General features: G+C 52.0%; 10 protein-coding genes across 10 annotated transcripts; 6 read left to right on the plus strand and 4 right to left on the minus strand.

Moving 5' to 3' along the window:
- Positions 1-307: 307 nt before the first annotated feature.
- CTAM01_03325 (ribosomal RNA assembly protein KRR1) lies at positions 308-1,362 on the minus strand (the record flags this gene model as incomplete). The annotated part of the gene is made up of 2 exons (XM_060519361.1): positions 308-1,025; positions 1,109-1,362. 2 exons carry the CDS (start codon positions 1,360-1,362, stop codon positions 308-310), a joined length of 972 nt encoding a protein of 323 aa, XP_060386360.1.
- A 1,286-nt stretch (positions 1,363-2,648) lies between these two features.
- On the plus strand, positions 2,649-4,942 carry CTAM01_03326 (GATA zinc finger; the record flags this gene model as incomplete). The annotated part of the gene is made up of 4 exons (XM_060519362.1): positions 2,649-3,050; positions 3,352-3,460; positions 3,718-4,019; positions 4,211-4,942. Coding segments are annotated over 4 exons (1,545 nt in total), but the record flags the coding sequence as incomplete, so codon positions are not given.
- Positions 4,943-9,071: 4,129 nt separating this feature from the next.
- On the plus strand, positions 9,072-9,698 carry CTAM01_03327 (uncharacterized protein; the record flags this gene model as incomplete). The annotated part of the gene is made up of 1 exon (XM_060519363.1): positions 9,072-9,698. The coding sequence occupies one exon, from the start codon at positions 9,072-9,074 to the stop codon at positions 9,696-9,698; it is 627 nt and encodes a 208-aa protein (XP_060386362.1).
- A 226-nt stretch (positions 9,699-9,924) lies between these two features.
- CTAM01_03328 (uncharacterized protein) lies at positions 9,925-11,715 on the minus strand (the record flags this gene model as incomplete). The annotated part of the gene is made up of 3 exons (XM_060519364.1): positions 9,925-10,402; positions 10,473-10,985; positions 11,690-11,715. The coding sequence occupies 3 exons, from the start codon at positions 11,713-11,715 to the stop codon at positions 9,925-9,927; spliced, it is 1,017 nt and encodes a 338-aa protein (XP_060386363.1).
- A 919-nt stretch (positions 11,716-12,634) lies between these two features.
- CTAM01_03329 (uncharacterized protein) lies at positions 12,635-13,836 on the plus strand (the record flags this gene model as incomplete). The annotated part of the gene is made up of 2 exons (XM_060519365.1): positions 12,635-12,764; positions 12,836-13,836. 2 exons carry the CDS (start codon positions 12,635-12,637, stop codon positions 13,834-13,836), a joined length of 1,131 nt encoding a protein of 376 aa, XP_060386364.1.
- Positions 13,837-15,680: 1,844 nt separating this feature from the next.
- On the plus strand, positions 15,681-18,310 carry CTAM01_03330 (Cullin family protein; the record flags this gene model as incomplete). Its single annotated transcript, XM_060519366.1, has 6 exons — positions 15,681-15,751; positions 15,821-15,890; positions 15,969-15,985; positions 16,036-16,121; positions 16,182-18,067; positions 18,122-18,310. 6 exons carry the CDS (start codon positions 15,681-15,683, stop codon positions 18,308-18,310), a joined length of 2,319 nt encoding a protein of 772 aa, XP_060386365.1.
- Positions 18,311-20,959: 2,649 nt separating this feature from the next.
- On the plus strand, positions 20,960-23,213 carry CTAM01_03331 (uncharacterized protein; the record flags this gene model as incomplete). Its single annotated transcript, XM_060519367.1, has 2 exons — positions 20,960-21,364; positions 21,732-23,213. The coding sequence occupies 2 exons, from the start codon at positions 20,960-20,962 to the stop codon at positions 23,211-23,213; spliced, it is 1,887 nt and encodes a 628-aa protein (XP_060386366.1).
- Positions 23,214-23,758: 545 nt separating this feature from the next.
- Positions 23,759-24,340, minus strand: CTAM01_03332 (uncharacterized protein; the record flags this gene model as incomplete). The annotated part of the gene is made up of 1 exon (XM_060519368.1): positions 23,759-24,340. One exon carries the CDS (start codon positions 24,338-24,340, stop codon positions 23,759-23,761), a length of 582 nt encoding a protein of 193 aa, XP_060386367.1.
- A 493-nt stretch (positions 24,341-24,833) lies between these two features.
- On the plus strand, positions 24,834-25,379 carry CTAM01_03333 (RNA polymerase II transcription mediator; the record flags this gene model as incomplete). Its single annotated transcript, XM_060519369.1, has 3 exons — positions 24,834-24,875; positions 24,941-25,055; positions 25,120-25,379. 3 exons carry the CDS (start codon positions 24,834-24,836, stop codon positions 25,377-25,379), a joined length of 417 nt encoding a protein of 138 aa, XP_060386368.1.
- A 226-nt stretch (positions 25,380-25,605) lies between these two features.
- CTAM01_03334 (pyrimidine 5'-nucleotidase) lies at positions 25,606-26,669 on the minus strand (the record flags this gene model as incomplete). Its single annotated transcript, XM_060519370.1, has 4 exons — positions 25,606-25,775; positions 25,830-26,291; positions 26,344-26,372; positions 26,425-26,669. The coding sequence occupies 4 exons, from the start codon at positions 26,667-26,669 to the stop codon at positions 25,606-25,608; spliced, it is 906 nt and encodes a 301-aa protein (XP_060386369.1).
- Between the last annotated feature and the right edge of the window lie 517 nt (positions 26,670-27,186).

The following is a 27,186-nucleotide window of genomic DNA, read 5'->3' on the forward strand; positions in this document are numbered from 1 at the left end:
AATTTTAGGCCACCTAGCTTAGGTAGTGAACACCGCCTCAGTTTCTCAAGTTAATTGCATAACACATCGTGAACTTTTCCCTATATTGACATTTCGCTTTTGATTTACAACCCTTCAGGCGGTGAAGTTTGAGGAGATCGCCGACATGTCAGAAGACTCTTGAACTCTTGAATGGAAGGGTATCTTGAGTGAGCTAACACCTCACCTACGTACGTGGCGACCCCTTTTCTGCAAAGATACAACAGACACCTGCCCCAGACTACACAATTTCTTCCGCTTCCTCCACATCTCAGATCCTCTTTACCCCTCACTCGTCGTCCTCGCTCTTCTTTCTCTTCTTCCTCTTGTGGCCGAGCTCTTCGGGGGGTATAAAGTCCTTTTCCCTCTCGCGCAACTTCTCCTCCTTCTTCTGCTTCTGCTGCTCCAAGCGCTCGGCCTGCGCGGCCTTGTTCTTGGCCTCCTTGCCCAAAAAGTACTCGCCCGTCTCGATCTGCTTGTCGACCTTGCTCTTCTCGGGCGCGGGCGGGAAGGGCGTGTAGACCTTTTTGGTCTTGTCCGTGACGTTGTGCGGCACGCGGCGGCGGCTGAGCGACTTCTTTTTGAAATTAGGCAGGAAGCGGTCCCAGCTCTCCTCGGCGAGCTCCGGGTCCTTTGCGAGCTCGCGCTTGATCATGAGCTCCTTGACGTGGTAGATGGGGTGGATGTTCTCCATGCAGTCCTGGACGACGCGGCGCACCTCCTTGAGGCCCTTGTAAGGGCCCATGACGGAGACGGTGCTGCCCTGCACGAGGATGTAGGTCTGGGTGAGCAGCTCGAGGGCCTTGAGGGTCGAGCCGTTGGGGCCGAGGATGCGCTGGCGGCGCTTGACGTAGCGCTCCTTGTTGCGGACCAGGTTGCGGATCTTGATGATGTCGCATGCGACGCCGTCGTCGAGGATCTTGAGAGCCTGCGGCGCGGGGACGCTTCGGGCCAGGAGCTTGATGAGGTCGCGGGCGTTCAGAATGGCGGCGGGGTCAAATGTTTTTCTGGAGGCAGAGAACAGCATGTTAGTTACTGTGGTGGAGTGGGTCGAGCATTGAAGAAGATTATTGCAGACTGGAATACGGACCTTGTCGTCTTGACGGTCATTGAACCCTCAATCAAGTCGAGCGAGCAAGCGATGCCCGTCTTCTCGAGAGCCTTTGTAACGAGAGGCCATGCCTCCTTGAGGTACACTTCGCGGTACTTGGGGAAAACGATCTGGAAGGAGGATTCCTCAGCAAATGTGCCGCCGGCGTTGTCGGCGGGTGTGAAGGCGTCGATTTTCCATTTGTCAATGTCGTCCGTGTCCCACGGCTTGTCCTTCTTGTATGTGGAGGGCATCTTATCGGTTGTCGCGTGTTTGCAAGACAATGGAATTGACGCCGAATTGTATACGAGAAAAGTTTCGTAGTTACTTACTGGTGGCTGCGGCGAACTTTTTCTTATCGATAACGCTGGAGACGGCACGTGGGGTACACCGGTTTTTATGGACCCATCCGGCATCTTCAAGGTAAAGTCGGCCCAGTTCACATTGTGGGAGACCAGTAACGGTATCAATCTAGTGGTTTTAACCTTGACAATTTATGCGATTTGAATGCAATTGCGAGTTTGGTGTATTCCGGGAATGCGCATTGGAACGACGTTTCTAATCAGTCAAGGGTTACTGCTTTCAAAGTTGCTGTTTAATTGCGAATCCTTAGATCTGCGTGAGAGCCACAACTGGATAGCGTTAGGATTCTGGTGAGGACTGTTTTGGCATGTCACTCTGAATGACAGATTTATCCGAGCAGAGTGATCGATTGCACGTATGTGTCCAAGTTTTCGAGGTTTTCTCACCGGCGCTCCGAATCGGGAATCTGCAAAGCGTATCCGTACCACCCTAAGGTACCTTACGAGTCGGCGTCGCCGTGAGATCTTCATATCAGATAACAGCGAACCTTCTTTCAGCGCTTATGCGTGCGGGTACTGGGGCCGTTGCGACCACCCCAAGTATTACCTCCTCTTTCTGATGATCAGTGAGAGAAAACTTCAAGATCCTGACACACCAGCGCAGCGCGTGCTGTAAGGCTGAATGGGGTAGCCGATCCAATCACATCGTGGCTTCCGTAATACGGTCCAGTGGGACGACCAGTTGGGTAATCAGTATCGCCGATAGGCTCAGTTGACAGCTATCGCGTCCCGTCCATCCCCAGTAAATTGGCCCTCCATCCTGATCGATTAAGGGGATGCGGGATGAAATCAATCCGTTCGCCATTCCATCTATTCTCCCCTATTCCAAAAGTCAACCAGCTTTTGTGTCCAACGTGCCTTCGTAATGTCTGAGACCTGGCTGTAGCTTTACCTTGTAACCTTAGTTTCCTCCCCGCAATTCTGTCCTAGGGAACGTACCTGTCTCCCCCCTCCAACTCAACCATTTGCTCCTTTCTGAGTCGCCTCCAGCGCGTCTTCCCGCTGAACAATTTTTTTTTCGCACTCCTGCGTATTTGCACCTGCCATCTACCACCCAAGGCCTGACTACACACAAACATACACGTTTCGCAACCTCGACTTCGCGCCTCGACCTGAATCCTCCTCGCAAGCCACTTTTTTGAGCTCTGTACGTGGGTCTCTCTTGCGAAAAACTTGCGACTGCACCACACGCGCGCCTTGCGATCGCGAAGCGGCATTCGATAGCCTCCCTCCTTCGACATAGTCCTCCCGTCCGCGACGAGTTCGCTGCAACCGCCATCCTGGCTGCCGTTCGAGAGCCTTCTGCGCCTGCTCCGGCATTGGACAACATTACAGAGCACGAGCACGATCACGATCTTCCCTCCTTTCGAGACGTCATGGAGGAAGCCACGGCTCTGGCTACCCTTGCGTTGCCGCAAACGAACCTCGAGACAATCTCGCGGCCCAGTTCCACGTCGACTTCGGAATCCGCTTCCGCAGCCGCAGTTGTAGCCGCGGCCTCCACGGTTCCTCAGTTGCCAGGCATTTCAGCGCTTGCCCAGGCCAACAACTCTGCGACGAGCTCGCCTCAGATGCGGTACGTGAGTATGCTTGGTGTCAGGAGAAGAGACGAAGAATGCGCAGAGGGACATGACGGACGATCAGCTTGATGGCCACGATTCACTTGCGCTACTCCCGCGCTCGCCGTATAACCTTGAAGCCATTTCGGCGACAAAGAAGGCGATGCAGCCATTGCGCTCCATCGACAAATCTCCCTCTGTTGCTATATCATTGGCTAGTCCACAGTCTGGTTTCAGTGGTGGAGAAAATAGTCGAGATGGGATGGAAGAAGATGTGAACACAAAAGTGACGAGAGCTTCATGTGCTGACTTTGATCCACAGAGAAGCGATTCCCGCGCCCGCTCCCGTTGCCGCCTCCACACCGACTCAGGCGCCCGCGCCAGCTCCCGTGCCGACGCCGACTTACGCTTCTGGCGGAGGATCCACCACGGTATGTCTGTATTTACCTTACCTTATCCCACCTTGTACGGAGACCATCGCGGGTATCTTATCATCGAGTCCAATCCCGAACCCCAAAAAAAACTCCCCCATCTCCTGCGTTAGTGTTATCGCAATTACCGTTCAGGTATTGCTGTTATCTAAGAACCAATGAACCCTGCAAGGCAGGTGTGGGGCTGCAACTGGGCGCGGTCGTTCCTTCCCTGTCTTATCTTTGCTCCACAGATAAGTTTTCTTGTTCCCATGCAGCGATAGTCGTCAACACCAAGACCAGAGTCCCAACTCTCATCGCGCGCTTCACCCCGTCAAGCACCACAAACAAGCAAACGGTCATATTTTTTCGCATTTATTTTGGAGCACACACTTGGAACTCCTTGACGGAATCTTTTGCGACCATTTCGCTGGCGTTGCGCATCATGATGGCCACCCAAGCTAACGAATCTACGCAGCCAACATGCCAAAACTGCCAGACCTCAACCACGCCCTTGTGGCGGCGCGATGAGTATGGATCAGTCCTCTGCAATGCATGCGGGCTGTTTCTCAAGTTGCATGTGAGTGTATCGCATCCTTTTCATAGAAAGACGAGCTAATACGGTATTAGGGTCGTCCGCGTCCGATCTCGCTCAAGACCGACGTGATCAAGAGCCGAAACCGCGTGAAGACGATGCGCCCTGATCTTGCATCTAAGAAAAAGGTACATGATCCGTTGACATTTCCCAACTGTGGCTAATAATGCGACTAGCAACAGCAGCAGCAGCAACAACAAGCCCACCAGTTTGGCGCAAACGATCCGAACGGCCTCGACATCCATGGGCAGAACCAGCGCAGACAGTCGCAAAAGTCAAACGGCAATCCGGACGGCTCTGACTCTCCCGTTTCTCGTACCGCAACCCCTTCTCTATACAACCCTAGCCTCCCGGTCTTCCAGGGCATGGACGATGCGCAACTTCAGGCTGGACTGCAGGGCTTCAACGTCTCTGGGTCGGACAACCGCTCGGGCTCCCCCCTGAATGGCGACCGACACCTCGATGTCCCGCAAACACATGAGCAGCTCATTGCCGCCAATTCTGCCCTCAAAACCCGGGTTAGCGAACTAGAGCTGATCAACGAACTTTTCCGTGGTCGGCTCAGCCAAATGGAGCAAGACGAAGCGAGCGCAAGAAGAGGGCAGGAAATTAGCGGCAAAGCAGAAGCTCAGCTGCGGGCTCAGCTTGAGAGCAGCAAGAAGCAATTGGACGAGAGCCATCGCAGAGAAAACAACCTCAAGCGACGTCTCGACGAGATGGAGCTGGAGCTGAAGGAGGCCAGAGATGCCCTGGACCTTTCTGACTCTGGCCGCGCAGCAAAAAAGCCTAGGATTGCCGAAGTGGTTGCCAATCCAGCCGTTGCTGCGGCCACGAGCGGAGGAGGCGGTGACGGTGGTGGTGGTGGAGAATCCGAAGTCTCGACTCCTCAATCCGCCGCCGCGAACTGAGATGGCACCATCCAGGGCCCAAATCACCGTTACCTGCGCGATTTCCACGTACATCACCACCACCACCACCACCACCACCAAATCCCAACATCTCAGGACGACGCTTTGCAAAATTCTCCACGCTTATACCTATAATGCCGCGTGTGTTTTTCCGTGTTTCTTTTCTTGGTTTACCCCCGGATATCCTACGGGATCCGGGTACGATGGCTCGGGCTGCTTGCTGCTAGAGGGACAGGCGTTGCGGCCCTGCGGGTCAAGGTAGTCAAAAGTTTTTATTGTGACAAAAAATAGAGGCTTTACGGGATTGATGACCACACAAACCATACTCTTATCCTTTGGAGTTATTTCCTATTCTGCTGATGTGACGCTCGGTTCCAAGCTACGTGATCTGGATGGTTTGGGTGGAGAAGGGGAGTGGAGGACGAGGACAGTATCGTGAACCACGAATGCGTATTAGTAGCATGGCTATCGTCAGTGCCATTGATGAGTCTTAAGGAGGGAGGAAAGGGCTTAGCCTCCCGACGCCATGACTCCTCTTGTAAGCCGATGTCCGTCGTTCCCGAGTAAGCATCGTTCTAGAGAAACTCGACCCTTGGTATCCGAAGAGCCGCTTAACAAGTGGGCAGAGTGTACGCGCGTCAAGTGTCAGGCTATCGATGCAAACGAATTCTGGTTAGAAGCGATAGTTGGAGAGGTGATAGCGTGTGTTGAGAGGTGATATATTGTCAAAGTGAAGAGAGGGACAACGCACAGGTGATGGGAAAGAATAGACGACGATAGATATGAACCCTAGATGGATCCGGCCTCCTAACTCCGATTCTTCTCACTTTAGCCTCATACCGTTTGAGTAGAGATATGTACACACAATCGAAGGGGAAATCAATATGCTCATAGGGAAGATTATGGGTTGGGTAAAGGAAGAACCCCATTTGTGGTGAATGCAAGATGCGTTGAAACTAAAGTCGTTTATAGTCTTGGTAGATCTTATCATCTTTAAAAAATCCATGTAGCATAACTGAGATATCACAGATGACAAGTTGGTCGTAGGACGCAAGAGCATTCAGAACCTTCAGTAGAGCCACAGAAGAGTATAATCAATCGCAGATATATCTCTTGGAACCCTCTAACTACCTATGCCCCATCCAAAGCTACTGAATTGTCTAGTCATGATAGCTTCTAGCTAGGGTCCTGGGGTGAAGTAGAAGATGGAACATTTATCACAAACATGCAAATTTCCCCTCAAACCCTTTCGCATGGTTGCCATGCAGTGTCATAGAAAGCTAGCACGGGTCCAAAAAGCAATCGTGGCTGTCAATGGATGTTCACAACCCTTCTTCCCTCACAGGGAGCCGAGGGAGAGAGACAGCCTAGACCTGAAGTGCGATTAGATAACTACCTACACCTTGGCATCTTATGTAGAGAGACATGCGCGGATAGAAGCCGGGAGAGCAAATAGAGACAAGGATGTCTGCTTGGGATGGATGCTCCTAGAGAAAGGAAAGCGACGGGCGCATCCATTCCCTTCCCCTCCCGCCCGGACAGGCTCCATATTTTCCCTATCATTCGCGGGGTTTCGATAACGCCCCTGTTGACTTGACTGAGGTAATCGTTGAGGAAAGTCTCAAGAAGTGGACTGTTGAATTGGTACCTAAAGCGACGTTTTGCCGTTCCTGTCCCCAATGATGCTGCGCTTGCAGATTGACGTATTCGAACGGCGATGATCTCTCTTGGCTCTTTTTCGGACTCTGTCGGTACGGGGCACGAATACCGATACCTACCAAGTTCAGGGCAGAATTACGGATACACACAGACTTGTGATTGCGATCCCTGGAAATCCTTCGCCCCGGACTGAAGGCAGGGATGATGGCATCATATAATTTTTGTTTTTCCTTGGTGCAAGGGCTTCTTTTTGGACGTGCACGCCTGCGATAGAGGGGTTGGGGAAGGGAGATAAGACATCATTATCAAGGTTATCGTCGAGAAAGAAGGGGAATGGGAAACTGAATTAAATAAAAGGCGCTTCTCGGTCCCATGTTGCCCGAGTACCTAAGGAACCTTGAGAACGCGTGGCTTCTGAAGAGCTTTCAAGCTATCACTTTATTTGCCTGGGAAAACAAGTCCAAAACCCACGAGGTAAAGCTCATCCGGGTTTGTTGTCTTTTGATGCGCGTCTTTTGCTTTTCTTTACAAGAAACAGATTGGCATTAGCAAATAGGTACAAGATCGAGGCGCAGCAACAAAATCAGGGAAAACAAAATAATTGGAACAATTTACATCTGACAAGGGTTGAAAACGGAAATTTTGCTCTCTGCATGCCTACTGTGGCGAACATTAGTGGCGTGTCCGGCGGGATGATACCTGAGGTAGAGCCGAACACATATTGGTAAGAAAGCAGCAAGCCTCGGTGGCTCGCGCGCTTTTGTTTGCTTGTCTGGATTCACTGGAAGGGCAACAGGGCTCCGGGGGAATGTTGTGCGTGCCGTTGGTCGCTATGGAGGACGGGGATAAAAGATTACCACGGATTCCAGAGCTGATTCTTCGCACCGAGGTTTTGCTGACCCCACGTTTCTTCAGGTTTTCATGTGAGGTACCTCACATTGGGCGAGGCACAAGTATGTCTGTCCTACGCCCCCCTGGAGGGAGTACTCAGCACGTAATGTGTGGTCGACAGCAACCCCGATGGCAAAAAGCACACCACCCTCACCCAGCTCTCTCTCTCCTACCAATGCTAGGTAGGAAGCTCGAAAACTAGTTCCCTCAACATTCTCCCTGCGTGTGTGCTGCTTGTGGTTGGAAGACCCCCGTCCGACCCTCTTCCGCGGACGACGGCCCGTGGTCTAGAAACCATTTAGACGACGAACGAGTTCCCAAGGCAGTGGGATGTACATTTCACAAGCTCGGACGCCCGGAGCCCACGCCCACTTACCACCGGCCGACCGATGGATCGACCAAGGCAAGCAGCCAGGCCAAGTCAACGCTTTTCGCAACGCAGTCGCTCCAACAGCGGGCCAGCCAGAAGCAGAATAGAGAGAGAGCAAAGGCCTACCTAGGTCTGTCTAGGCACCATTCTCCGTGTCCCTCTACCGTATTACGTTGCCGCAACCTCTGGTCTACTTTGGGTCCATCTCTCGGCGGCCCCTCATCATTGGCCGATGAGGATTCGTTTTCCTGTGCCCCAGCAGCCGTTTTAGGCAAGTGGAGTTCCCCCGTCCTCCACTCCAACCCCAACCTGGGGGAGAACGGGACGAGCCCAGGGCCACACGCCCCATGGGTTCTGGAGAGGTACCTTCGGGCTTCACGCTTACGGGCCACACGGTCCCACGGCTCACGGAGGGAATCGGGGGAACGGACGGCGAGCGAGAGAAAAGGCGTGGCGTGCTGTATGCAGGTAGGGAAAGAGATGGATGGAGAGAGATAATTACCTGCATGCCGATTCCGCCATGGTTTTGAATTCCCATATCAACTGGCACACCCGACATGCCCGCACTTGAATTCGTGGCTCTTCTCGCAAAATCTCCATTCACATTCATCCTCTCGTTTTCCGTGTTTATGCCTGCTCGTCTCTCTTTCTACCTTTTGACTGAATGCCTGGGCTTATCACATCCAATCGCCAAATCGTGTGGAACATTGCAGTTGCAGGGTGGAAATCTCGCAACTGACACCAGGGAGGAACGTCGGCTCCATCCCTCTCGTGTCTAGTTCCCTCCAGAGACATTCCAGACGGGCGCCCAGCTCCATATCTCTCATATCTCGCGGCTATCTCTTCACAACCACACCAGCATACCAATTCGCACTTTTTTTCTTAATCGCCTCCATTATTGACATTGGCCACCTTCCTCCAGTCCCCCCCCTCTCCCTTCCCGGAGCAATCATAATCCTCCTTTGCAACACCATGTCGATAACAGTTGGTTAACAATTCACCATCACCTTCTCGAAAGCGGCCCATGTCTTCTTTCTCCCACAGAAATTAAAGAACCCACATCTTTCTAAACCGATCGTCGCCCTAATTACACGCCTAATTGCACGTCTTTCAGACAAGCAAAATATCACTACACGGACTAGACAAACAGACCTAAAAGGAAGAAGACGAAGAAGAAAAGAAGCACCAACACACCAATCACAGAAAAAAATGCTTCAAATGTCACAACTACCAAACCGGGCAGGCTACAGCCCTCTCGTGCCCTCACCCCTAAACCCAGACGTCCACGCCGTCGCACCGCAACGCTGCCACCAAAAACTGCGCGAAAAGAGACGCCAACAGGGCCGCGGCGACGTGAGCCCGACCCAGAGACTCCTCCGCCACAAGGCCGCCATGGCTTGGAAGTCGGAAGCCCTGACGCGGGAGAGCACAATGTACACGAGGGACGAGATCCTCGACATCCTCGCAGAGTGCGATCGCCAAGACGAGGTCGCGGCGAGGGGGCTCATTGTCATGGCTACCTCGAACCAGCCGCCGTGGCCGCCGTCGTCCCAGAAGCAGCAGCAACAGCAGAAGAAGCAGCCAAAGGTCCACATTCGGGCGGCGCACTGGAAGGAGCACGAGGGCGAGGAGTACGATTTCTTCTGCGAGGCTGACGACGACGCGGACGAGAGCGCACGGCAATGGAGGTCGCTCGTACCCAGGCTACGAAGTCCCTTTTCCAAAGATACCGCTCGCCGGGTTGCGTTGGCATTCGGGTTGATGTGTATCTGTGGATGTCTACCGGCCCTTCGAGCCCACGGCTTCCACATGTATTCGGCTACCGAGGCTACGTAAAATCTCATGGACCCCATTTCTGGCCACATTGAACAAGTCCACCAACTCGTCATCAGGCGGGATGGAACTTCATGATTCTAGCCCGACCCAAAAGCAAAAGAGAAGAGTCTGTCTATCGGAGCGGGGCTTTATCGTCATACATACATCAGGCCGAACCAGCTCACGTCTAGAGAGCATACATTACAAACATTACAGACGTCCATCATCCTACAAGTCGTTGCCGAGGCTACTTCTTCTCCTTGGTCGGGTCGGAAGGCTTTTCTTTATCCGTCGTGGGATTGGCGTTGACCTGTTTTGCGGCTTCCTTTGCGGCATCGTCCGCGGCTTCAACAGAAGCCTCTTCCTCCTTGGCCTTCTTGGCATGGTTCACCTGCCAGATGGCCCGCTCAATTTCGACGCCCAGCTCGGGTACATCAAGCGTCTTGGCAATCCGTTGGCCATTGGCCTGCGAGAGTAGGATTGTTTCGTCCTTTGCGTTTTCTCCCTTGCCTTTCAAAGGCTCCGTGCTGCCAAGGGCTGGTTTCGACGGTGTTACGGTTGTGTTTTCTGGGATTAAAGGCGTATAAATGTCATTCAATAGCTTTGACGGGGACAAGGCCAGAAGTTTATTGTCAACGAGGAATCGGAGGTGCTTGCCTCCCTCGAGAGCGCGCCAATGCGACCAAGCTCTGTAGACGAGATAGAAGAATGGCAGATTAGGTATCCTAGGAGGATAATAATATCAGCAATGCACTTCTTCCACACAAGAGAATCGGAATCGAAGTTTCAACTTACACGGGCACCAGGGCGAACGGCGCCGAGATGGGCATGCCAATCAAGCACCATATGAGCTTCCTCTTGTGCAGCGCATCTCGTTCGGTGGCCAGTGTCCTGACGACTTGCTCAGCCTGCTTTGTTGGGATGATGGTATCCGGGAAGACCAATTCAATCTTCTCTTTGCCCTTGAGCTCCTCGTCCTTGCGTCTCGCAGAAATGGGTGGCACCGACTTCAACCCCCATTCTTCGTACGGAATTCGACGCAGGGCGTAGTTTCCATAGCTCACGACCTTCTTCTGCCATCCGCTCTCTTTTGCTTCCCAGCCAGCCCACAGCTTGGCTGCCCTCTTGCTGACCTTATCTGCCAAGCCTTGTTGGTTCGTCGTCGCAATGTTCAGTCGTTGTGAGTAGAGAAGAGTCCGACTCGTGGTAATGGGGAGGAGATAGAGACGCATATCGGATGACGAGGGCTCAGCCCGAGCGATGGGTGCCGGAGGTTGGCTGCTGCGACTAACTTCGTCTTCGTCGGGTCTATCGAGGAATATGCGACGTGCTGCCCCGCGGCAGTTGCGATGGGATGGAGGGGGAAGGGAACAGAGGACGCTCTTGGCTCAGAGATTAGCAGACAAAGCTTCTCCCAGTCCGCATGTCGAGTGAAATACTGAATTGGCCGAGGGGCGAAAAGAAAATCGCAAGTGATGGAAACCCCAGGCGGCCTCTTGTCCCTTGTCGAAGAAAGGAGGCAATTTTGACGTGTGTCGTGGAGTTCCAGGTCTGGAAGCTCTCAGCCTCTTGGACTTTGAAGAACTAGAGCCCTGCCCCCTGTCATCTATCTTAGCTTCTGGGTCAAGCTTCCTGGACTGAACCCGAACGCAGAGCAGTGACGCAGGTTGGCGTCATGGGCCGTTCCTGTGATTTGAGTGGTGCGCCGAGTGCGAGGGACCACTGTTAGGGCGATACATGAAGGGGTATCCCCGGAGCTTAAGAGTGCTTGCATCAATGCCTATCGAAACCCCTGCTCAGCTGCGCGATAGGGGAAGATATGGGCCTGACACCATGTCTGTTATCCACTCAGCTCAAAACCGACTGCCAAGCTGACGTGTGCCCCTCTATCACGACTGAATTTTCCTCTGATCCCAGATCGCGCTCGCGCAAATTGGCTTTCGAAACCCGCTAAATTCCTCCATCTCGAGGTCGTGACAGTGTGACTGCCCGCGCATTCGGGGAGTACGTACCTGGCATATTCGCAGGCAGCCGGCATCGAGGGGCCCACCCGTCGGGTTGCTCCAGTTGTTAGATTGCTCCAGTGCACCGGTGCTACCAGCCTTCCAATCGGGCTATTGGACACACCTCTTTCCCTTTCTCTCCCTTCCGATTCCCTTCTCCCCAGCCCTTCATTTTGTCGTCCAGTCTGTTTGGCGCTGCAAGAGGTGTCTGGACTCTGCAGTCTTTCTGCAAAGTTTCCCGGTTTGCTGGAACGCCCGGGCAAAAGTTGCGGTCATAGACCTGCATGGCACAATCCGAGTGTCGTGTGGTCTGCTTTTCTTTTGGTGTTTCTCTCCAGAAACTTAGGCTGGCCACCGTCAGCTTTGGGATTCACCCTGCAGACAGAACCAAAGAACGGGACTGGACGGGGACGACGACGAAGCCAAGAAATAGCGACGCCAGCCAGCACCACTAGCTCATCTCTCCCCACGAGGACACAGCCGCCGCCTCCGCCGCCGTTGAGAGAGAGAGACACACAGGGCGCACCCAACCGTTAGGTTGCTAACTGTCTCCCATCACGCGCACCTTTTCTACCGTGTCTTTTGCCTTTTTTACTTTACTTTGGACTTTGGACTTGATCACGGTCTCGTTACTATTTCGCCTTCTTGCTTTTCTTAAATCATAATCTTATTTTCTTACGTCTCTCACCCGCTCCTTCGTTCTGACGACTTTCCTTCTCAACTTGTGTACACAAACCTCGACGATCAAGTGCACGATATCACCTGCGATCATAATATCGATACCTCGCTTTCGTACGGCCTCGACCGAAAGGCGGAGGGCATATTAATATGCGAGCCTCTTTACACGCCATTGACGAAGCGTTCCACTCACGACGCTCACAATTGCAGACGGCCTCGTCGTAGCACCCCTCCTCTCGAGTTCAGCGTCCAGCCTCAGCCAAGGCTGCGACTGCGATGAGCACATCCAGTCACCCACCTGGCAGTTCCGCCTCGGCCGACTTTCGAGCTTCAGTCGGCACAAGCAGTACAGCGATCGATAGTAATGGTGCCCCGCGCATGCGCTTACAGCCGAAATCGCTCCCTCGTAAGGATGATCTCCGGCTCGTTCGGATCTTTTATTGAGTAGGAACCGGACTAATTCCCTTGTCGCAATAGCATGGATAGACTCTTACGAGACGCGGTATGGCAAACCCAGCGAAGATCAGCTTCAACTGCTATCACCCCCGGCCCGAGCCGTTCCACCTCACCACAATCACCAGCCTAAGGAGCCTGATCGTCGGGTGTCGCGTGACGGCTGGGTCGACTACACTGGCGACCCCGTCTTAGAGAAAGCTCGCCCAAACACAAACGTCCGGCTTACGGACTTCTTTCGCGGCAAGGGCGCGCAACACGGCCGAAAGTGGGATCACCTACGAACAGCAGAGCCCGTCATCGTCTCAGCACACAGGCCCGCAACCCAGGGCCCACCAGCAGCATGGAAGGACTTTCTTCACTCGTCGGCCTACGGGCACATGGAAGGAGAGCAGTCGGAGGTTGTGGACGTTAGTATGCTGGATAAGTTGCAGCCTGACTTCAACAAGCGATACGACTCGCACGCCCACAGAGACTTAGAGAAGGGATCGACGAAGCAGAAGAGAACGAAGACCTTTAGGCAAAGAATGTGGTCCCTCATTCTACGACACTACTTAGTGCCTCTGGTTTTCCGACTTACAGTCATGTTCACGTCCATCATCGCGTTGGCTATAGCAGCCCGGATCTACGAAAAGGAGAACGCCAAGAGCAATGTCAGCCCGGAGCGCGCGCAAAGTATTGTCGCTATCGCCGTCGATACAGTTGCTGTACCTTATATCGGGTACATGCTTTGGGACGAGTATACGGGCAAGCCATTGGGCCTCCGACCAGCTGTCCAGAAGATTGCCCTCATTCTGCTCGACCTCTTCTTCATCATATTCAAATCGGCCAGCACATCATTGGCATTTGAATCGCTCGTCTTCCATAATGTTGAAGCAGGGCAAGTGAGGCAGCTGAGTCAGGCCCTGGCGTCGTTTATGCTGGCGGGTCTGCTGGCGTGGACCTTGAACTTCATGGTCAATATTTTCCGAACGGTTCAAAGACTTGGAGGAGGCGAGGATGAAAGCTCTCACGACCGCATGTAGTTTTGGGGGGCATGGGAGGTGTTTTCTTTGGTCTTGTTGGGTATACCCGGTTTAGTAAAAGCCTACACGATAACTTCAGCGCGCAACAGTAGCTGCGGTCCTTCCTCTTTGTTCATTATACATATTTCTGGCTGTCTAGTCATGTTGATATCAACCTTTGCACAGTCTCAGCAATGTAACATGTGACTGGGCCTTTTGTGTGATGTATGTCAAAGTGCGATGTATTTTGACATGTCAGATGAGAGGTGACAGATCTGATGCTTTGTGGCTGGGGATACTATTCACAACAAGTCGTGCCCGCCTCCTTGGCTCTGTAGAAGTGAATGACAAACATCCATAACAAGGTGTCATTATAAAGGTAGCAAAGTATGCGACTCAATTTTAGGTGGAGTTTCTAAGATGGCGAAAAACAGTCAGCAACAAGTAGTCTATATGTGATACGAGTTGACGTGGCCATATCCAAGATCCATGTATTTTGAGAAAACCAGACAGAATGTCGACGGAAGAGTTTTGTCATTTTGGAGTAATCGCTGGGGGGAGAAGCATGGTCAAGTCAGAGCCATGAGTCAAGGCCTAAACAATCTTTATCCACGGAGCATCGTGTCGAGAAGCGATGGGCAAACACGTTCTTGAGCAAATGGGAATGACAAAGTTAATCAGTCTAGGCATCTCAGGTGTAAACAGGAATAAAGTTAACTGTGGTCAAGAGTCCCAACTACCTTATGTATCCTCTTGTAAAGTACCCTTGGATCGATAGGGTCTGGGTGGGTGCAAATCGAAAGAGAACAAGGTATTCGTGCCAATCAAAGAAAAAGGTAAGGCTGAGAAGTCCCAATGTCCCCTCGTTCCCGCCCCCAGCAAACCCTGAAGTGAGGTACCTTTACGGAGTAGGCTGTGTCTTAATTGCCTGGTCGCGTACCTGAAGCAGAAGCCCATAAAGCACGCCTTCCCTATCGCGGATTACCAAAGCTCATGGTTAAGGGCGGTCGCGCCCGGCAGAAACTCTCCGCTAGACCCTTCCGGTTGGAGACCCACTTCGCTCTCCGACAGCCAGTCCCAAGCACCCAGGCCTCACCCGGGTTTAGAGGGCAGAGTCCCCACTCTCCACCACTCACGCTGTGACGGAGAGGTGGACGTGGGCTGGCCTGGTCTTGTCGCAGCCCAGAGCATGGTCGTGTCGCTACCGTATCCGTAGCTGGCCACCACCTCGAGACCTGGGTCCTCCACCACCGGACGCCGCCTCCATCTGCAGCGCCTCTCACCCAGCAAGCAAAGCAGCCTTTCATCCTACCCACCAGTCGACCAGTGTCTGCCTGATCGCGTTCACAGCTCTTGTGGTCCAGGCTACAAACTTCTCTTCTTTATTTTCTTGCTTTCCCCTTCAAGGTGTTATTTGAGCAAAGTACGGCCTCACTTCCCTTCGCTCTGACTCAGACAAAGGCCGCCGTGTTCCTTCCCTTTTCCCCCGGACCCTGGTAACGTAAGGCAGCCTCTCCCTCCTTCCAACCCTTGCGACCACCGGCCTTTCCTTTGCATCTCCATTCTTCGACTTTGATTTCCACAAGCGTCCGAGTCCACGCCACGACATCAACCCTCCACCACCATTAACTGATTCTCCTTTATCCTTCCACCGACGGCAGGACTGGAGATCCAAATACATTTTCTCCATCTCTTGCCTAGACGGTTTTTCTAAACTTCTCGTCTCTTGCAGCAGGTCCCTCCCCCCGCCTTCCACGCCGAATCGACCCCCGAACCAACATCCGCCCCTCCCCCCACCACGACGGCCACGACGGCCTCACCAATTTCTTCCACAGACAGCGCGCTCGATCTGAGAGCTTGGGATCATGTCTACAGCCAAGATGGCGCCTGCCGTCCAGATGCCTCCAGTTCCTAACAGGGAGGACATTGGAGCCACGTGAGTGGACCTCCGCAGCCTCGCGACTCCGTCGCCGTTGGTCGAACACCCCGCGCTGACTGCGTACAGATGGAAGTACCTCGAGGCTGGCATCCAGCGTATCATGCTGGATCTTGAGCGTGGTATCGACATGCAGATCGTGAGTTGAAATGCCCAAAGCTGCTCCACGTTCCTCGTGCCAGATGGAAGAGTACTAACCACTGCTCGCTCGCCACAGTACATGGGAGTCTACACGTACGCCTTGCTAACCGGTCACTATCTTCATCTTCTAACTTGATCTCTAGTGCCGTCCACAACTTCTGCACATCCCAAAAGGCTGTCGGATTATCCGTTCCCCAGGGAAGCATCGGATCAGGCAACCACAGAGGAGGTGAGCATGGAACACGCTTCCGTTGCTGCGTGGGGCAGCTATACTGACATCTCGTGATAGCTCACCTTCTCGGAGAGGAGCTCTACAACAAGCTCATCGAGTACCTCAAGCAACATCTCGAAGGGCTCGTTCAGCAGTCCAAGACGCACACCGACGAAGCCTTGCTGACATTCTATATCAAAGAATGGAACCGATACACGATTGCGGCCAAGTACATCCATCACCTTTTCCGGTATCTGAACCGACACTGGGTCAAGCGCGAGATGGATGAGGGCAAGAAGAACATCTACGACGTCTACACGTTGCACCTGGTCCAGTGGCGTAGGGTTCTCTTCGAGCAGGTATCGACCAAGGTTATGGAGGCGGTTCTGAAGCTGGTCGAGAAGCAGCGCAACGGCGAGACCATTGAGTATGGTCAGATAAAGCAAGTTGTCGACTCTTTCGTATCCCTCGGTCTCGACGATGCCGACCCCACCAAGTCCACTCTCGACGTCTACCGCTTCCACTTCGAGCGCCCCTTCTTGGCTGCGACGAAAGAATACTACCAGAATGAGTCGAAACAATTCGTCGCTGAGAACAGTGTTGTCGAATACATGAAGAAGGCGGAGACGAGACTTGAGGAAGAGGAGGAGCGGGTGCGCATGTTTCTACACGCTGATATCATCACACCGTTGCGCAAGACGTGCAACCAAGCCCTCATTGCCGATCACTCTACGCTACTTCGCGACGAATTCCAGGTCCTCCTGGATAACGACAGAGAAGAAGATATGGCGAGGATGTACAAGCTACTGTCTAGGATTCCGGAGGGCTTGGATCCTCTGAGGCAGAGGTTCGAGACACATGTCCGCAAGGCAGGTCTGAGTGCTGTGGAGAAGGTGGCATCTGACGCCGAGAAGCTGGAGCCAAAGGTCTATGTCGATGCGCTGTTGGAGATCCACTCCCAGTACTCAGGTCTGGTGACGCGTGCGTTTGATGGCGAAGCCGAGTTCACGCGGTCCTTGGACAATGCCTGCCGCGAGTTCATCAACAGAAACGAAGTCTGCAAGTCTGGCTCCAACAAGTCGCCAGAGCTCTTGGCCAAGTACACAGATGTGCTGTTGCGCAAGAGCAGCACTGGCATCGAGGAGGGCGAGTTGGAGAACACGCTCACCCAGATTATGACCGTCTTCAAGTACATTGAGGACAAGGACGTGTTCCAGAAGTTCTACTCACGCATGCTCGCCCGCCGTCTGGTGCACAGTAACTCGTCATCCGACGACGCGGAAACGAGCATGATCAGTAAACTCAAGGAGGCGTGTGGTTTCGAGTACACCAACAAGCTCCAGAGAATGTTCCAGGACATGCAGACGTCCAAGGACCTTAATGTCAGCTTCAAGGAGCATGTCGCAGGTCTTGAGGGTCTTAAGACTACCCTCGACTCCCAATACTCCATCCTCGGTACTGGTTTCTGGCCCCTGACCGCACCAAACACCAGCTTCACTCCCCCACACGAGATCAATGACGACTGCGAGCGGTTTACCCGATTCTACAAGAACCGGCACGAGGGTCGCAAGCTCACGTGGCTGTGGCAGCTTTGCAAGGGCGAGCTGAAGGCCGGCTACTGCAAGAACAGCAAGACGCCTTACACATTCCAGGTGTCTGCCTACCAAATGGCCATCCTGCTCCTTTACAACGATAAGGACAAGTACACTTACGAGGATATTTCGGGTATTACCCTATTGAGCTCTGAGGTCCTTGACCAGGCCTTGGCCATTCTTCTCAAGGCCAAGGTCCTCATTATGTCACCCGAAGGCAAGCCGGAGGCCGGCAAGAGCTTCCGCCTCAACTATGACTTCAAGAGCAAGAAGATCAGAGTTAACCTGAACCTCGGTGGTGCCAAGGAGACTAAGCAGGAGGAGGTGGAGACGAACAAGACGATCGAGGAGGACCGCAAGCTTCTGCTGCAGGTATGTCCATCCATTTCTATGACAGTGATTTTTCACGTACTAACAAGGTAACAGTCTGCCATCGTTCGTATCATGAAGGCCAGAAAGAAGATGAAGCACACTCAGCTCGTCAGCGAGACCATCAACCAGATCCGGTCGCGCTTCGTGCCAAAGGTTTCGGACATCAAGAAGTGCATAGAGATTCTGCTCGACAAGGAGTACTTGGAGCGACTCGAAGACGACGAGCTTGGGTACCTGGCGTGATGGGAAGTGGATCGTACTTTCGGGAGGAGGAAATACCCCCTTGCCTCTCTCGATGGCTCATGTATTACAACAACCTCAAAACTGCATACAACACCACACCCAGTCTTACCAGGCATTGATTTGACTTACCCAAACACATATAAGGCGTGTGCAGGTTCTTCGACAATAGGACGGAGGGACACTGACGAATGGGATTTATTCTGCTTCGGGATTCAGGCAGTAGGCAGGTTGGGAGGTTTAGATAGTCGCATGCGGATTCCCTTGACTGTTTGAAAAAGTGTTTACACGGTGATGTTGGTGATGACCAAGGAGAAGCCGGGTGATTAGGCCACCCTACGGGCCAACGGCGTAGATTAACAGCGTAGATACAGGGAAATTTTCGTGTTGAAGTGAAGTCTGCGGACCTTGGCGTGTCCATTACTTGAACTGCTGCGTTGCTGTGTCATGATTTTTCTCTGATGGGAAGGGATATTGTTAGTTGTGGGACAGGTAGGGAGTGATGCAAAGGCGGGTTCACGTGGCCAAATGAGTCGGAGTGCCTATCGCTATGCGGATGAAGCTGCGCCGAAGCTAGATTGCAAAAAGCAAATCCTAGGAGCCCTGTTGACACAGCCATATTGTCTTTGGGTTATTTGAAAATTGAAGTAACGCTCTCTCTATGTTGGAGCAATCCCTAAACCTCTGGTCTTTGCTGTGTGACTGGGCGGGGGGGAACCTCCATCGCGAGATGAGGAGTTGTGGCGGTTGGCGACTTTCCCTCAGTCACGGTATTAGGAAGAAACTATTCCAGTTAAGACAAATAAAGCAAAACAGCTTTCTCTCTGTGAATTATCCTTATCAGCTGTCATTTCTTGTGTGGTGTCGTGTTGATGTGGGGAAGAACGGCTACTCGGTGTTGTGCGCCATCTCACGATATGGGCGACTCTGCCTTTGCTTTCTACCACATACGACCATACCCACTGGAAAACTCGGGATCCCGTCCGCTCTCCCATAGATAAGCCAGTGAGGGCCGGATTAGTAGTTGGGTCGGTGACGACCAGCGAATACCTGGTGTTGTATGTTTTTGAAGTTTTGCTCGGTGATGATGGGGCCGTGGTGGGTTGAGGGATCCGCTGTGGGTGGATCTATCGCGATATTGGGAGCATCAGGTCAGGCGCGGCGGGGCTTTCTTTTGCGTTGGTGTAATGTGCGACTGATTATGCTGATTAGTGTTAAACTACATGAAGGGAAAATGGTATAGATAGAGGTGTTGTTGAAATGGTTCTGTGTACTAGGTGCTGTGTCGTTTGAGTCCATATTCGGCGCAGCGTTAACTGAATCTTTAAATCCGTTGTATGTGGATCTCCTTGAAGACTTCAACATGTGGTAGGTCTGTTGATATGTTTGCTCCGTATGTGTTTTAATATGTCTAATGGTCTGTTGTCTAATATGTATCTACTCGGCACCCTTAGGCACTCTTACCTCTATCAGTATCGAGGGCTAGACATCCCGTGTGACACAAGTGTCCGTACCCAGGACGCCCGCTGCGCATGCTATTTGCCGGTTTGTCCATTTAGATTCCAGCTCAAGGGTCACATGAGGTTTTCCGAGCCTGCTCATTATCGTAGTGGTGGACTCGAGAATTCCAGAGTCGACGAAAGGCGAAGGGGGGCCGTCTTCTTGAGTGTTGTAAATATGTGGTTGAGACTGGATAGAGCCAGAATCCATCACCCGTACAGTCAATAAGGTAAGAGTGGCAAATTGGACAACTTCTCGGTACTGCGCAAGGTATAGAAGAGGTATGCCGAGAACGTGGGCCCGAAATCAACCTCGGGGTTAAATGGTTCACGAGAGGTGGCACCGTGGGTGTCTAGACATGACACGAGAACCAGCAGCTTCCATGCCGACAGTTGTATGAGTTGATATGTAGCCTCTATTATCTTGCATTCTATACACATGTATGAGGACAGGTTATCTGAAAGTAGCTGGTTCCTGCCATGCTGGGTATTCAAGTTGGGACTTCTAGGTTGATTAGTGATTTTCTTCTAAGACGATACAAGGTCTTTTACTCGGCAGACCATTAAAGCAACTAATTAAAAGCAATCTTCTTCTTCTTCTTCTTCTTCTTCTTACCTATAATAGAAGAGTAGGGGATCACTCACTTCCGTTGGTAATTCGCAATTTGATTCAGATTTCCCTCAGGTAAGACCTAGTTGACGATTGTCTCTCTCAATTTAGGCCGTTTATCTGGACATATCCCAGATTTTCACCGAATTTTCGCAGTCACTCCTTTACCACTGATGGTTGTTAGGTCCGCTGTAGCGGTTGCGAACGCCGTAGGGCGTCATACGGGCAGAAGGCTGGCTGCGATTGCATGCTCAGCTTGCCAGCCTGCGTCGTCCACACGAGAACCACAATCAGATCTGTTGTTGTACCGCAGATGGGCAGTGCAGCTTTATCGTACCAATCGTCAGAAAAATCCAACATGCAGCCAAGTCCTCCTCGCCACGGGACGAAAAAGCCATAAGCTTATGCATGTCATTGAGGCCCCCACGGGCTCAGCCTGATCGACGATATGCATCTCTGATGCGTCCGCACATAAAGACTCGGCCCCCTCTATCAAGTCCAGTCGTCACCTCTAGTGTCTTGAAATGTTTGTGACGTCTCGAAATGGCACCTTACCAAGACTCTGCCCATACCGCTGGAGATGAGTCGTCTCCCAGACCTTCGTCTGTATCGTTCACAGATGAAGTGCATCACGGCAGAATCATATCAAACCAGCAGCCCGACAACTTCCAGAACGATGCTTCGATAAGTGACTATACTATTGTTCCCTCCGAGGAGGAGTCCCGAGATGAAATCAACGGGCTTTCATCAGCTTGTCCCAAGGGCATCGATGAGGGGAATCTCAATCAAGCTGAGAGCCTACTTCATCAGCCCCTCGGCAGAGTTTCAACCTTGAAACAATGGAACCTCGAGTTTACGGCACTCTTGACTTCTGTTTTCGCCTTTGTTGTTATGGTCATTCTCTTAGTGTTCAGCAATGGGAAACCGCAGCCGGCTTGGGCATACAGTGTAAGTATTAACACACTTGTTGCCATATTGACCACGCTCCTGAGAGCCGCGATGCTGTTCGTTTTGTCGCAAGGTGGATAATATTTCCCTCATTCTTAAGAGAAAAATATACTGATGAATTCAGTCATTGGACAAGCTAAGTGGTTATGGATGGCGGCGCCGCGTCCCCTGCGGCATGTCGAACATTTTGACAATGCTGGCAAAGGTGCTTGGGGATCGTTGAAGTTCCTAGTAACCATCCCCAAGCCGTATGCTATAATCTTATTCATAAATAGATGGTATTTCCAGTAACACTTATAACAGGAACACAACACTACTTGGAGCTCTAGTTGTGATCGCCTCATACGCCACTGGCCCTCTCTCTCAGCAAGCTGTCAAAACATATTCCTGCGAGGTCTCATCCGAGTGCACTGCTCGTATATCAATAGCCGAGCGGGTTGCGAGGCATGATTCTATGATCAGTGGAGCAGATACCAACGCGAAGATGAGTACCGCCATTATCAACGGCTTACTCGGTATACCTCCCGACAGCTCTCAGCTATTCGAGTGCGAGTCGGGTAACTGTGTGTTCCAAAACGTTTCGGGAGTCACGCACTCGTCCGTCGGGGTTTGCAGCAAGTGTACCGACGTGAAGTCCGACTTGTTAGAGTTTGAAGACTCAAAGACAAAATTGTTCGGCCGATATCGTAACATTTATCGCTTCCACAAGGATTCGAATTTCTCCATCAACACTGGCGTTGAACCGGAATTGTTCAATGCAACAACAGTCATTGATTACACACATGAAAATCCTATCGTCACGTCCTTCCTGACGCTCTCGGTGGCAGGTTGTGTTGCACAGCGTAACCCAGATGCCCCGGCCGATCGATACTGCGAGCATGACTATAAGAATATGCCGAGACTCAGCTCTGACCTTGATATTGTGGCTGCCAACTGCAGTCTCTATCCTTGTCTCCGTCATTACAATGGAAATGTCACGAATGGTACCCTAAATGAGCAATTAATATCGACGGAGCCATTGTCTAAAACGTCGAGCGGCATTAGTTACGCTTCAGTGATCCAGCCTTGCATTATTGACGACAAATCGTACGGCGTGTCCAACATTACAGACGCCCCTAGACATGGCCTACCTTGGACCTCGTGGATCTCAGATGGAGTTACAAAGGAGGCTCCGCCTCAGTGTGTCAGAGCCATGGACTACCGCGAGTTCCATGGTATTAGATTATTCTTCGAGGACAAACTGAGAGGACATTGCAAACTCTACGACGTCACCGAAAATGGACCAACATCTCCTGAAGCCGTCAATGGAATCGGAAACTCCAGTCAGCTACAATGCGAAACAGGTTGGTGGCTTGACGCTCTCTACAGTGGAGGGATGGCCACATTTGACAGCCTTGCGGCTGCTCACGACAACATGTCTATCGCCATTACGAATCGAATGCGTCAGAATGGACTGACTTTTTCGGAGACGGATACATCAAACAGCTATAAGGAGGGAATCTGCAATCAAACCTCGATTTGTGTAAGGTTTGAGGGATGGTGGCTACTTTACCCTGCAGCTCTTCTGGCCTTGACATCAGCCCTGCTCGTGGCCGCGTATGTTCAGAGTTGCCGAGACAGTGGGAGGCAACCCATCTGGAAGTCGTCAATCCTACCTCTGCTACTTTACAACATATCGGAGGAACAAAGCTCGAATGAGAGAAACGAGAATCGACACAGCAGCCAATCAATACCTGTTATACAACTCGAGGAATTGGAGTCTCGGGCCGACAAGACGATAGTGAGTTTTTGTGGCGGGAATGAAGGTGCTGGGTTCGTTGTCGAAGAAGGGGTGATAGAAGCCAAGTGAGATCTGGCGGGCAAGGACTTAAGCCTTGGTGACTGAGGGTGATGTGGAATGAGAATGATGTTATGGTAGCTTCGATGACCTCGGTATTCTATGAGCATAGTTAGGTAGAGAGAGACAGACTTCCTATATGCGAACTGATTACAGCCCTAGGGCCATGTGCTGTCTGGCAACTACCACTGTGCCTCCCTGCAGTCAAATGCTTCCTCCATCACGGCTTCTAGAGATAGCTCAAATGCCTCCCAGCGTCATGATGCTGTTTCAGTCAGAGATGGTGACCCAGCATATCGGAATATACGGTATTGTACAGTACTAGGCTGTTTTCTGTTGTGCAACACAAGATGAAGTTAAGTATTTGTTCGCAATGCAACATTGCTAGAGCCCCAGTACATGACCACTTGACTCTTCGTCTCAAACGAAGAAGTATGGTACTCTAGCGTCCGTGTTGATTCCCCACGAGTGCCTTCCAGCGGATTTACCCACCCCTGCGCGGTGTATCTCGCTGGCTTAGTGTCTAAAGTTGAATGCTCAATAGTTGAACCGAGACTTCAGTCGCCCTCGGAAACTTTTGCTTTGGAAGCTTGGGGAATTCGCTTTCCGTTGTGTGTCAAGACAATCTGCGACTCGCCCTCTCCGTTCTCGGTATGGCGCATCGTCACCCCAATACCTCGCAGACCCTCCTCGTCGGCCCGTTGATTCCAGAGCATCTGCTGCACTGACCCCTCCCTGGAGCACGAGATGAAGCCCATGGGCCAGCGGCTTCGTCCCAGAGACTCTCGCACGCCCTTGCTTGCTGGCTTCTCGCTGACCAGGAAGGCAATGACTCCTTCGCCACGCCAACCCACCGGGGCGCCGATGAAGGAACCTTCCAATTCCCTAACTATCGAAGGGCCGACGCGTTGGGCACCTCCTTTACACTGAATGATGACCTTCAGATTCTCGGCCCGGGAGGGAAGACTCCAGGTGCCGAGGAGGTCGATGCCCTGGTCGGATGCTCCGCCTACACGAATAGCGTGGATGCCGTATTGGGCGAGTGCCGAGGAGACTGTGTACTCGTAGTGGGTTCCGACGTAGACTGTTGATGCCACATCGAGTCCAGTACGGTTTGCGTACGCAAGGAAGGATGTCATATCATGATGGTTTGTTGATGGAGCGTCAGGGTATAGCAACTCCAGACCCTTCTCTTGTCGTTTTCTTAATGATGGACATGTCGATAGGGGAGCTGACAGGATTGATGAGATAGCAAGTCGATTATGGCGAGACAAATGCCGAGGTAATGAGCGTAGTAGAGCTTGCATGCTCTTGGAATTTTTGAATCCAGTGTCAGGATTTCATGGAATTGGTAGGTAGGTTCACATATTGCGAGTGTTGAAGGAATCTTTCCTGTTGTTCTCAATCAAGTACACTCAGATCAAGAGGTTCACAACAGTTGAAAAAGGTACGTACCGCAGCAGGCATGCGACCCTGGGCTGGCCAGTGCGTTCACGCCTAGGTGCATACCTTAGCAGCTGGCCCGCAGAACAACCTCCCGCGTCGCATTCACAACCTCCAAGGTTGTTTGTCACTGTTAACTTCAGCACTACAACCCACCACATCGCACGAACTTACTGCGTTACCGGTGCCATGGGCGACAGACTTACTCAATTGCAAGACGCTGTGGACCAGGTATGTTGATCTTTATTTCCCATCTCTCATCCGCTCCTCTGGCAAGTACCAACTTCTGCCGACAGCTTGCCCAGCAATTCGTCGCAAGCTTCCACTTCGTCCACCGGCGCCACGATCTCGAGCTGCTCGGACCCAACGATAAAATTAGAGAGGTCAAACAGGATCCGGAACAGAAAGAAGGTAGGTTATTCTATCATGATAGGTCCCAGCACGAAGGACAAATGCTAAACAAGCTCGCTCGCAGTCGATCCTCTCCCCGCAGACGAATTCAAGGACGGCCTAGCTGAGCTGTCGCGCGACCTCATCATCAAGGAACAACAAATCGAGGTCCTTATTTCCAGCCTGCCGGGTTTGGACAGTAGCGAAGCCGATCAGGAGCGCTATATTCAGGAGCTGGAAGATGAGCTCAAGGTCGCAGAGAGTCAGAGGCAGGATGCGATACGAGAGAAGGACCAGATTCTGGCGAAGCTTGATGAAGTGATTAGAAGTGTTCGACGGCCATGAACCATCACATCGATCACCAGGACAGCATTGCATTTGGGGTGTTTTGGGCGTTGAAAATGGGTCAAACGGGGGGTATATAAGTTTAAGGATATCTATGAATTAGCGATACCCAATCCAACACAAAAAATGTGTTTCCGAGCCTTTTATCTCTCTGGCTTATATCCTCCTTCGCCTTCTATTCATTTCCGTTCACTGTCGTTCAATCATTGTCCAAAGTTATAATAGTCTAAGCGTTCTTGGACTTGAAGAATTGAGGAAAGGTGTCTCGCAGCTCCCTGAGGTGACGGATCTGATGAGCGGATGCAGGCGTCTTCGGCACAGGGAGATCCTCCTCGACGAGATGGGCTACGTTCCACCCATAGCCCTGGGCCTTTTGGCAGTTCAGGTAAGAGTCGTCTATGGCAGATGTTCAGCGTCGGATCCTTTGTCAGTGAACGAATAATAACATACCAACAAAGTAGCAATCCTCCATCTTCTCGACGCCCGCCTCACGCATAGCCCTCAAGTACATCTCCTTGGCAGGCTTGCAGACAAGCGGTGCCTGTCCATAGTCGCAGAAAGTGAGGCCATCAAAGAGATCGTCAATACCCAGCAGCTTGGTCACGCGCTTAGCGTGGTTTACGTAGGCGTTGGTGAGGAGCCACATGGTACACTTGCTCTTATCGACATCTTCGAGCAGTTCGCGCAGCTCAGGGTTCGGACTGAGGATATCCTCAAGAGGTAGGGCGTCGTCGACCTGGGCGTTGTATTCTAGAGGGTCGATCTCATGGTGGCGAACCAGGCCTTCAATCGCAAGGCCGTAGTTGGTGTAATACTCCTTGTGCAATTTCACGGCATCGTCCCACTGGAGGGAAAGGTGCTTTACGAAGTACTCGTCAATTAGCTGTGCCATGTGGTCCTGGACTTTTGAACCTAGTGAGAGTCAGTCTTGATGATGCCGTCTCGAATGTCTTCCAGAACTCACTCCTCGGGTAGAGGCAGTTATCAATGTCACTATGCGGTTGTTAGTCAAAATGTTCATCCGCATTGATGAGATTCAACTTACAAGAACAGCACAGGCTTTGAAGTTGACACTCCATTTGTGTGGGTTTTGCTGGCATTCATGGCTGATGTCGTATAGCAGGCGCCGTCTATTGTATGTCTGGGAATGGAGGGTGAAAACAAAAGGGGCTTGCAATGCTCAATGCCGCGCCTTGTTGTGTAAGGCCGGGTCTTTGGTGAAGGAAAGGACCGAAGTCGGGCTGAAGAAGAGAAGCTTCGAGGTATGTTTGGTGGGAGTCTGATCGGCATGAAGCAAGCGAAACCACGTTGGTCTGGAGTTTGACACTTATGTTTCTTTTCTTCGGACTCAAAGTTGGAATACCCCGTTTCTGGCTTACAAATGCAGCTTGGGGCTTTTTGAGGCTTTTCGCGATACTTTGGCAGCAGTATGTAAGGTAGTGTTGACTCACGCCGATATACCTCGTTACGCTGTTGAGGTAATTACAGGAAGCTAAGGTACAGGGAGCTGTTTCCGGCTGTCGGGGACCTTGGCGCGAAAACATTAGTGGTGACTATGACCAAAATACGCCGAGGCTGGGAAGCTGGTGACATACTCGCTTAGCTGCATGACCCACCCAAGCCTGAATCACCCATCCAGGCCCACAACTGATCCACAAGATTCTTATAAGGATTTATCCTTGTAGGAAAAGTTCAGAAAGAAACCACTACAGATGGCCCACGACCCATTCCTTTTCCTCTCAACATCCACCAGCGGCACGACGCCTTTTCTTCATCTTCTACGACACTGCAGAAATTACTGCGCTGT

This window comes from Colletotrichum tamarilloi (assembly GCF_030869305.1).
Source record: "Colletotrichum tamarilloi strain Tom-12 chromosome Unknown Scaffold_7.1, whole genome shotgun sequence".
NCBI classification, from domain to species: Eukaryota; Fungi; Ascomycota; class Sordariomycetes; order Glomerellales; family Glomerellaceae; genus Colletotrichum; species Colletotrichum tamarilloi.